We start from the raw sequence: 11,005 nt of genomic DNA, 5'->3' as shown, positions 1-11,005 counted from the left end.
CGTACCGAAACGAGCGCACACCTAACCCCCCACCCCTGGGTAACATAACTGGAAAGGAAAGACATTCAGCCTACCTTTTCTTTGCCTAAACTGTTCACCTCCAATTCCTGCTGTACTGCATTCTGATGTTCTCTCTCCTGTTCTTCCCTCCAGACAATTAGGGTTAAATCACTACAAAATATGAAAATACATAAGTTATTGTAAAGATGATACATAGAGGTTATTTACGAGGTACTGTATTGTTTACTTCAATTAATACATTGTTGCTGGTCACAGAGCTGTATTGTTAAATCGTCCCTTTTTTTTACCTTAACATTTAAAAGCATAAGTGAAGTAACCACCTTGCTAGGCCACAAGGAAACATGCCTAACCTGTCTCTCACCTTGTAGTTAAATTCTGTCTTCCTGGCGAAGTGGTCAATAACTCGGTCATACCAGCTGGGAGTTCCTTCTAAGGATTTAACTGTTCTCCTTTCAATTGCAACGAATGCCAAGTTTCGCAGACGCTCCTGTCCTATGTTATTGCGTGTGTAAGTTTTAAGACGTTTTAGAGACGAAAAACTTCTCTCCACACCAGCAGATGTCACTCCTATTGTAGCAATTAAGCACATTAGCCAATAAACCAACCTTTGTCAAGTCCACCCTGCTTGAAAAATGCAATGAAGTCACAAAGTTTATCCTTTCCAGTGTGAAAATCCCTGTCTGAATGTAGAACTTGCAACTCTGCCTTTAATCTGTCTGATTCAAACAACTGGCCATATCCCTTCAACAAGCATGACCCAGGGCCAACAGTAAAGGCGGTCCTTCAGTAAACTTCCCGTTAGCCAGTTGACCTTGTCATACATGGAGCAATGTAAAATATAATCGGAGTACTGAAATCGCTGAAAAACTCGACCTAGGCGCCTTTACTGGTCTCCTCAGACACCAGCACACAGGTTGAAGCTGTTGCAACGGGTTTATTGCAGAAAATGAAGCAATATATCATACAGCGCAGGTGTACCGGGCTGCCATGTCAGAGATCCCCCTGAGTGTGTGTGTGGGGTGACGGCTGGATTAGCCTGCGTGCATTGATTGCTCAACGCACCGCAGGTGTGCAGCCTCACCCAGCCCCTAGAGTCTAATCAGTGTGACTCTGGGCAGGTTAGGCTGCTGAAACCAGCCAGCAACCACACACACAAAACTCCATAATGACATATCACCCATGTTAGGAGGGCCAAAGCAGGCACCAAAGTGCCAGATGTATTGTTTGCGATTTTGGCTTTCATTTTTTTTTATCATCTTTTAACGATTTCCCTTTATTTGTTTTACAACGCGATTCCTTCTTGTGTAAGCGCTCTTTGTCTGAGTGTTGCGAGAATAAACTTGTCTTTTTCTAGTACTTTATAAAGCTTTATCTTTCCCCGCAATTATTATTATTCAATATTAAATGTTCATATTCTATGATCCTCATCATCATTACCATCTCAATTGCTGTTTTGAACTTCAACAAAAGCTAAAAACCGGAATGGCTTGGTTCTTGTGTGTTCTAGCTGTTTAAACAAGCTGCTAACTCCGAACCAGCAGGACATAGCTTCTTGCTAGAACTATTCAGTCTTCGCTCTGCCCTCTGCATCTCTCTCTCTCTCTCTCTCTCTCTCTCTCTCTCTCTCTCTCTCTCTCTCTCTCCCTCTCTCTCTCCAGCCCAGCGAGGGAACCTGAGGTGTGGCGGCAGGGTGTTAAATTGGACCTGTGTGTGTTCACACTCTGCTCGACGAGAGGTCCGTCCCGCGCGCTTTGAAACGAGATTAAAACGGAAGGACCCTTGCCGTGCTCTGCTTGTGTTTCCCCGTGTTTGACTGGTGTTCTCTGAACTCAAGGGTTAATGGTGTGGTACAGTCTGTCGCCATATGGAATGAATACGCATAAATCTAGCTGATATCTAGCTGGCTATAAACTGTGGAGAAAAAAGAAAAAAACGTATTTGTAGTGTTACCTACGGCAATTTATTCAGGAGGATGCTTGTTTTGCCCCGGGCCATTCAAACTAAATTATAATATTCCAACTTGAAATCCCGCTTCGCCGCTTAGCCAAATAGTCTTGTACCTTGAGAAATGAATACTAGAGAAAAACAAACACAACAAAAGTGAATATCACACCGATGACACTGCCACATGTTTCAACGGACAGGAGGGTGTGTGTGTGTGTGTGTGTGTGTGTGTGTGTGTTTGTGTGTGTGTGTGTGTGTGTGTGTGTGTGTGTGTGTGTGTGTGTGTGTGTGTGTGTGCGTGTGTGTGTGTGTGTGTGTGTGTGTGTGTGTGTGTGTGTGTGTGTGTGTGTGTGTGTGTGTGTGAAAAGATCTGTCTTATGTGAAAATGTTTGAGTGTGTGTGTGGTGCACTGATCTGTGGTATGTGAACACGAGTACTGTATGTGTGTATGTGTGTGTGTGTGTGTGTGTGTGTGTGTGTGTGTGTGTGTGTGTGTGTGTGTGTGTGTGTGTGTGTGCGTGCGTGCGTGCGTGCGTGCGTGCGTGCGTGCGTGCGTGCGTGCTGTGCGTGTGTGCGTGCGTGCGTGCGTGCGTGCGTGCGTGCGTGCGTGCGTGCGTGCGTGCGTGCGTGTGTGTGTGTGTGGTACACTGATCGGTGGTATGTGAACACGATTTTGTGTTAGTGTGTGTCATTATTTTAAATAAAGATCTGACATTAAAACAGCTTGGCGGCATGGTCGCTCCAGCCCAGCAGGGGGGTCTGCGGAACCCGCACGGCCCCCCCTGAGGTTCTGACCAGGGGTCTCTGACTCATTAGTGTCACCACCCCCACCACCCCGGGCTGTCTGCGTTGCCGTGGGCGATGTGGCTCGTTGTTGTCAGTGGTGGGGATGTCGGTTGAGGTGATGGGGTTGATGTTGGAGCCATGTTGTTTGTCGTAGTAGAGTAGTCGTGTAGTGGTGGTGATGATAGTGGTTGAGGTGGTGGTGATGGTGGTGGTGGTGTTGGAGTAGTGCTGGGGATGGTGCTGATAGTTGGAAGTGGAGGTGGTGATGGTGGTGGTGGGGTTGGAGTAGTTGCGGTGATGGTGCTGGTTGTTTGGATGGTGGTGGTTGGGCAGGGAGTGGTGGTTGTAAATAATTCTTATGAAGGTCTGTTAAAATAACCACTTTCTCCATGCTTTTATTTTGATACTGTATTTTGCCGTCATGGGTCTTTTATTTTGACGCAGGAAGTTTGAATCTACAGTAGGTAACTTGACTTGAAGGAGATCGCGCGAAAAGGTTATTACGTGTAATTACGGAAGGAATTCAGGCTACAAACGGTTGCTCTGCATAACAATTTGTAGTAATTAATAAGTGCCTAGCTGGAATGGGAACAAGGTATTGTGTGTTTAATTTGTTTAAGACTTTATATTACTTAAAATGTGTTTAAATGTGTTGTTGCTGTACAGCCGCGCTAATGTTATCTTCATGGCGATAGTTGTATATGTGTAAGAGCTAATTAATGTTATTTATCTGTCCTGTAGCTCTTACGGTGTTTATGAAGAAAGATGTGAAGAAAGGAATATTTATGCTCAAAACAAGGCTGACGGCTGAACGTAAATAAAGGCTTCTGAAACATCTGTAAGCTTCACCATTGTCCGGCTGGGGTTCGCTACAGTAAGAGCTTGACCCACATCGATTCGACGACTTTTTGCCGCCATGACGGGTCACGACGGAGGGGTCTTCACTGCATGCCTGCTGCTGTTGCTGCTACATCGCCCCATGCTGTTCACATGGAGTCATCGAGCAGCACATGTTCCTGCATGTCAACGCATGATCCACTACGGCAATCCGGGCAGCGGTCTCGTGGATTCGGTTGCATTGGTCAAGTACAGTCGCATTCATTGACGCAGAACTGAGCATTACCCAATATAATATGGTCTACGGTACTTCCAATGAGGTGAGCTACACATTAACAGCTTCTTGAACTGAACCAGAGAACATTTAATGCTCACCTGCTCATCTGCAACGAAGGAACTGTTGATACGTTTATACAGACGGACACATTCATGTGGACTCTTTATAATTAAGGACATTTAAAAAAAAAAAAAAAAAAAAAAAAGGGGGAAATTGAACTGCATTTCATGCTATCTGAAAATGTTGCTTATAATGTTATTTACCTGAACATTTACAGTTATTTGAGTGTCTGCACATTGATGTAACTGCTAGTTATTTTTGTACTGGGGTTCTGATATTCTATGTTTAAACTGCTTAAGAGTTCGATCTTATCTGCTTCAGGGTTTTCATCTGGCTTAATAATTCTGAGTTAGGATGTTGATAATGTCAAAGTCAGGTTATGATAGTGACACAGAGGAGCAAATGGCTGGTTCTCAGCATGAAGTTCAGGATTTGCAGAGGGAGCTCCACTCAGTGGCAGACTCATCATGCCTGAAGGAAACGACTGAAGTGGTGGAAGAAGGTCAGAGTCATCTCCAAGGTAAACTGGATGACCCACCTGGAGGTCCCAGACGTTCCGAACGTGCACGGAACCCTACCGAGAAGATGCGTGCACTACAAGCGGAGGAGGCCAAGAAAATGGAGAAAGGGCTGCTCTCCATGTACGAGCAATGGAAACTCAAAATACGAAAAGCAAGAGATCAACTGAAGTCCTACATGCCAGATGATGAGCTCTGGCCTCTCGTGGAAGAACTTAGGAAAAGTAGGAAGACATAATGAACATATATTCTGAAATGCGAGATCTTGCCACACCTTCCACTGATATCAGACGACGAGTCGATACTTGTGAATCAGTCACCACAGAAATCATTATCATTGCCCACAACAGAGCAATAGATGATGAAGTTGAGTTTAACGAGAAGCAGGAAAGACATCGCCTTCATGAACTCCTCCACCGTGACTATGCAAAGTCTGTCTATGGATCCGCCGCGTCCTTGACAAGTCATAGCAAGTCTGACCATCACTCCATGACTTCCTTTATGGCGGCCAAGCGTGCGGATGCAGCAGCAGAACTAGCAGTGAAGGAAACCAATTATGAGATGATGATAGCCGAAGAGAGACAAAGGGAAGTGATTCGAGAGTTAGAGGAACAACAGAGGATAGCTCTAGAGGCACAAAGGTATGAGTTGGAGCGACTGCAGGCAGAGAAGGAAGTGCGAGCAGCTAAGGCCAAGCTGAATGTGTACAATAAGGAGACAGAACATATAAGCTGCTGACTGCATTCAACATTGAAAGGATAAGGAAGCAACGAACGTGCCTGTAACTGCCGTCTCGCCATCCCTATGTTGCAACACCCTCTCATAAAGACATTTCCTCACTGGCTCAGGTCTTTCAAGACAGCATAGCCTTGAATAGGCTCCCTGTTTCCAGAGCCATTCGTCTTCAATGGTGATCCAATACGATTCACTGAATGGAAAGCATCGTTTTCTTCGCTCATGACCAAAGAGCTATCACTCCAGCTGAAAAACTCTATTATTGAAGAAGTATGTTGCCGGCCCAGCACGCACAGGTGCTAGATGGCACCCTTTTTCCGAACGATGATGAAGCCTACCAGGATGCCGGAACAACGCTCACTCGTCGCTTCGGCCAGCCCTTTTGCCATTCAGAGAGCATTCAGAGAGAAGCTTACCAATTGGCCTATAGGATACAAACCTAAAGATGCCGAGGGACTCCAGAAACTTCTCTGATTTTCTAAATGCCTGTCAAGATGCCATGCCTCATGTCAAGGGTCTCGACATATTAAACGACTGCGAGAAAACCAGAAGCTTGTCTATAAACTACCAGGACTGGGCAGCTTCACGCTGGAACCGAACAAGCCACACGAAGCCTTGAACGATAGGCAAGAATTCCCAAGTTTCAAGGACTTTGCAATATTGTGTCAACTGAAGCTGAGATTGCCCTGCAATCCAATTACGTCGCTTTATGCTCTTCGCTCATCAGACTCTAACGCTGAAAAGAGAAATCTCAGAGACACAAAGACAAAACCAGGCCACGTGTTTCCACCACTCAAGCAGCTACGGACATCTTCAACAAAGGGTCAGAACAGAGAAAAACATGTATTCTCGTGTCAAGATAATAGACACCAGCTTCATGCGTGTCCCAAGTTTACAGAAATGTTGTTGGTAGAGCGACGGAACTATGTAAAGGAGAGAAACTCTGCTACAGGATGCCTAAAATTCGGCCTACAGCGCAAAAAGCTGCTCAGTCATCGCCACTGTTGCGACAACTGTAAAGGAAAAACATCCGCGGCCCTCCACGATTACAACTATGGGAAGGAGAAGTCTTCATCAGAAGCAGCGACAAATCAAAGAGCTTGCTGCAACGTCGCTCAGTGTTGCAGGCGAAGGCTCATCCTACACATCGATGGTGATGCCAGTGTGGGTGTCATCCAAAAACAACCCAACTGCTGAGAGACTTGTCTACGCTCTACTTGACACTCAAAGCGATACAACATTCATCGACCAAGTGAGTGACAGTCTAAATGCTGACAAGTATCCAGTGAAGTTGAAGCTGACGACCATGAGTGGAATGAACACGGTTCTCTCAAGTGAGAGTGTTTTCGGCCTCTGTGTAAGGGGATACAGCTCTGCAATTCAGTTTGATCTCCCAGTTGCCTACTCAAAGGACTGCATACCTGTAAACCGTGCTCATATTCCCACTTGTGAGACGGCTAAGCAATGGAGTCACCTCAGAGAAATAGCAGAAGAAATCCAACCTCTGAAGGACTGTGAAATAGGGCTCCTGATAGGCTATAACTGCTCTAGAGCCATGGCACCAAGGCAGGTTATTCTAGGAGGAGATGAGGAACCTTATGCTGTACGGACAGACTTAGGATGGAGTATTGTGGGGCGCTCATCGCAAAGCTATGATCCGCCGAGCTCAAGTCGCCTGTGCCACAAAATCTCCATTAAAGTACTGCCTCCGGTAACTCCGGCCGACGCTATTCGCATTCTGGAATCTGACTTCAAGGATGATAGTGAAGACAGCAAAACAGTGTCACAAGATGACATCACCTTCCTCAACAAGCTAAATGAGGGCATACAGAAAAACAAACATGGCCATTACCAAATGCCTCTACCCTTCAAAAACAGACCCAGTATGCCTGACAACAAAAACTCAGTCATGATACGCCTCAACCACCTCAAAAGAAAACTGCAGCGGGATGAAAAGTATAAGGAGCAGTATGTCAAGTTCATGGAGGAGATCATCGAAAGGGGAGATGCAGAGCAGATCGAAGACGGTGGGAGTGAAGTTGAGAGATGGTACATTCCCCATCATGGTGTTCGGCACGCAAAGAAGCCAGATAAGCTTCGTGTAGTGTTCGATTGCTCTGCCAGACACAAAGGAACCAGCTTGAACGACCATCTCCTCTCAGGGCCTGACTTGCTGAACAACTTGAGCGGTGTTCTTATCCGCTTCCGACGTTACCCTGTTGCTTTGATGTGTGACATTGAGAAAATGTTCCATCAATTCCATGTGGATGAGGCTGATCGCAACTACCTGCGCTTTCTTTGGTGGAAGCAAGGAGACTTGAACTCACCGCCCAGTGAGTTCCGTATGAAGGTGCATCTGTTCGGTGCAGCCTCCTCCCCTGGATGTGCAAACTTCGGGATGAAGCATCTAGCTAAGGAGAATGGCGACCTCTACCCTAAAGGCTCACAGTTTATCATGAGGGATTTCTATGTTGATGATGGCCTCACCAGTGCTGGCAGCACCGAAGAAGCTGTTCAGCTTGCCAGAGAAGCTCGTGAACTCTGTGCCATGGGTGGACTCCGATTACACAAATTTGTGTCAAATGAGAGAAATGTCCTAGAAAGTATACCGCCCTCTGAAAGAGCAATCAATGTGACGAATATGGACCTCACGTTCGATGAACTGCCGCTTGAGAGAGCCCTGGGGATTCAATGGGATGTGGAGTCCGACCATTTTCGTCTCAGTGTCAGCCTCAAGGATCAGCCGGCAACACGTCGCGGCATTCTTTCTACAGTTGCCTCCTTGTATGATCCTCTCGGGTTCGTGGCGCCAGTTCTGCTCAAAGCGAAGATCATTCTTCAGGAGATGTGTAGGCGAGGCACAGGCTGGGACGATCCTCTCCCTGACGAGCTCCGTCCAAAATGGGAAAAATGGAGAGATGATCTAGCTCAGTTGGATAATGTCACTATACCCCGCACTTACTCACCAGCTGGATTTGGGAAGGTTTTGAAGACACAGCTGCATCATTTCTCAGATGCTAGCTTGAAGGGTTATGGTCAGTGTTCATACTTGAGACTACAAAATGAGGAGGGAGACGTTCACTGTGCCTTAGTTGTAGGAAAATCACGCGTCTCGCCATCAAAAGTTACAACTGTTCCAAGATTGGAACTGACGGCTGCAGTTGTCTCTGTGAAGATGAGCAACATGCTCAAGGAGGAATTTGGATCAGCTGACACTGAGGAGGTCTTCTGGACCGACTCTAAGGTGGTCTTGGGATACATAAAAAACGAAGCACGACGATTCCACACCTTTGTGGCTAACCGTGTTCAGAAGATTCACCTCAGCTCAGACCCTCAACAATGGAGATATGTTCCAACCAATGAGAATCCTGCTGACCATGCTTCCAGGAGCTTGACTCCCAGCGAGCTTTTGTCATCCACCTGGTTCACTGGACCCAAGTTCTTGTGGCACAAGGAAATGAAGCCGCCGGCAGATGAAATTCCAGAGTTAATAATTGGAGACCCAGAGGTCAGAAGTGCTTTGGTACTTAACACAAGAACTACAGAGCAAGCGAGCCTTGTTGATCGTTTATCTAAGTTCTCATCTTGGTCACTGGCTATTCGAGCTGTTGCACGCCTTTTAAGGCGCATCAGAAAGAACAGATCAAACAACCTCACCACTGTAACAGAACGAGAAGATGCAGAACATTGCATAATCAAAGACCTGCAGAAAAACGTGTACCAAGAAGAGTTGAAACTGCTGAGCAAAGGGGTCCCCCTACCCTCTCACAATTCACTACACTCTCTTGATGCCTTCCTCGATAAAGATGGTGTCTTCAGGGTGGGAGGAAGGCTGTGCAACTCTTCTCTTCCCAACTCCATCAAGCACCCTGCAATCATTCCCAAAGATCATCACATTACAAAAATGATCATTGCTCATCACCATGAAAGAATCGAACATCAAGGTAAAGGCCTCACCCTCAATGAGATCAGGTCCCACGGCTACTGGATTCCAGGAATCAACAGGGCAGTAGCATCGCACATTCGTCAATGCGTCACCTGTAGACGGCACCGGAAACCAACGGAAGAGCAAAGGATGGCTGATCTACCCCCCGAACGCGTGGAACCATCACCCCCCTTCACCTTCTGTGGAATGGACTGCTTTGGTCCATTCCTCACGAAGCAAGGAAGAAAGGAGAACAAGAGGTATGGTCTACTTTTCACTTGCTTTAGCTCCCGTGCCATTCATATTGAGATGCTTGATGGCATGTCCACAGACGCCCTCATCAATGGCCTCCGATGCTTCATTGCTATGCGTGGTGCTGTTCGTCAGATCAAGTCCGATCAAGGTAGCAACTTCGTTGGAGCCAAAAACGAACTTAAGGAAGCTCTAAAGGAAGTTGATGCAGACCGGCTGGCTGTATTCCTTGCTGAAAAACAATGTGACTTTTGCATGAATGCACCTTATTCAAGCCATGTCGGAGGTGTTTGGGAGAGACAGATTAGGACGGTGAGAAGCGTTCTAAGGTCCACGCTTGCTCTTTCCTCTGGAAGGCTAAATGATGCTTCACTGCGGGCTTTTCTCTATGAAGCTATGGCAATCGTCAACAGTCGACCACTGACTGTTGACAACCTCAGTGATCCTCATAGTCTTGAGCCACTCACACCTAATCATCTTCTGACTATGAAAACTGTCAGGGCCTTACCACCTCCAGGCGAGTTCGTCAGAGAGGACATGTATGGCAAGAAAAGGTGGCGACATGTTCAATACCGGCATAGAACAGTTATTGGAGTCGATGGCGAAAGGAATACCTGTCCGAACATCTCTCTGCAGACAACGTTGGCATGCACCGAAGAGAAATCTTCAAGTTGGAGATATCGTAATGATGAAAGGAGAGGATGCACACAGGAACGAGTGGAGATTAGGTAGAGTTTTAGAAACTACTATTGACAAAGACGGACTAGTAAGGAGAGTTAAGATCTGCCTCGGTGACAGGAATCTTGGCAAGAAAGGAGAGCGTCTCCATAAGATGTCTGAAGTCGAGCGCCCTGTCCAAAGGCTAGTCCTGCTATTGGAGACTAATTAAACTTGTTCTCTCTTTACATAATTTGTTTTTTTTGCACTTTCATGAGGAAGGTCATTTTTTTTGTTAGAAAATCATTCGTGTTTAATGTTAACTGTATACTGTTCCATTAGGGACTCATGATTGGTGGGAGTGTAAATAATTCTTATGAAGGTCTGTTAAAATAACCACTTTCTCCATGCTTTTATTTTGATACTGTATTTTGCCGTCATGGGTCTTTTATTTTGACGCAGGAAGTTTGAATCTACAGTAGGTAACTTGACTTGAAGGAGATCGCGCGAAAAGGTTATTACGTGTAATTACGGAAGGAATTCAGGCTACAAACGGTTGCTCTGCATAACAATTTGTAGTAATTAATAAGTGCCTAGCTGGAATGGGAACAAGGTATTGTGTGTTTAATTTGTTTAAGACTTTATATTACTTAAAATGTGTTTAAATGTGTTGTTGCTGTACAGCCGCGCTAATGTTATCTTCATGGCGATAGTTGTATATGTGTAAGAGCTAATTAATGTTATTTATCTGTCCTGTAGCTCTTACGGTGTTTATGAAGAAAGATGTGAAGAAAGGAATATTTATGCTCAAAACAAGGCTGACGGCTGAACGTAAATAAAGGCTTCTGAAACATCTGTAAGCTTCACCATTGTCCGGCTGGGGTTCGCTACAGTGGTGGTGGTGGACGTGTCGGAGATGATGGTGGAGCAGTGGTGTCGGTGTTGCTGGTGTTGGAGTAATGCTGGTGTCAGAGCAGAGGTGCTAATGGTCGG

At 45.9% G+C, this 11,005-nt stretch overlaps 1 protein-coding gene across 1 annotated transcript; it reads left to right on the top strand.

Annotated features, from left to right (window-relative positions):
- Positions 1-6,441: 6,441 nt before the first annotated feature.
- Positions 6,442-9,904, top strand: LOC130380966 (uncharacterized; the record flags this gene model as incomplete). Its single annotated transcript, XM_056588388.1, has 1 exon — positions 6,442-9,904. A coding segment is annotated over exon 1 (3,420 nt), but the record flags the coding sequence as incomplete, so codon positions are not given.
- Between the last annotated feature and the right edge of the window lie 1,101 nt (positions 9,905-11,005).

Source organism: Gadus chalcogrammus, chromosome 4, assembly GCF_026213295.1.
Source record: "Gadus chalcogrammus isolate NIFS_2021 chromosome 4, NIFS_Gcha_1.0, whole genome shotgun sequence".
Classification (NCBI taxonomy): Eukaryota; Metazoa; Chordata; class Actinopteri; order Gadiformes; family Gadidae; genus Gadus; species Gadus chalcogrammus.
The sequence above is the reverse complement of the archived record's forward strand: the minus strand, read 5'-3'. Positions and strand labels throughout refer to the sequence as shown.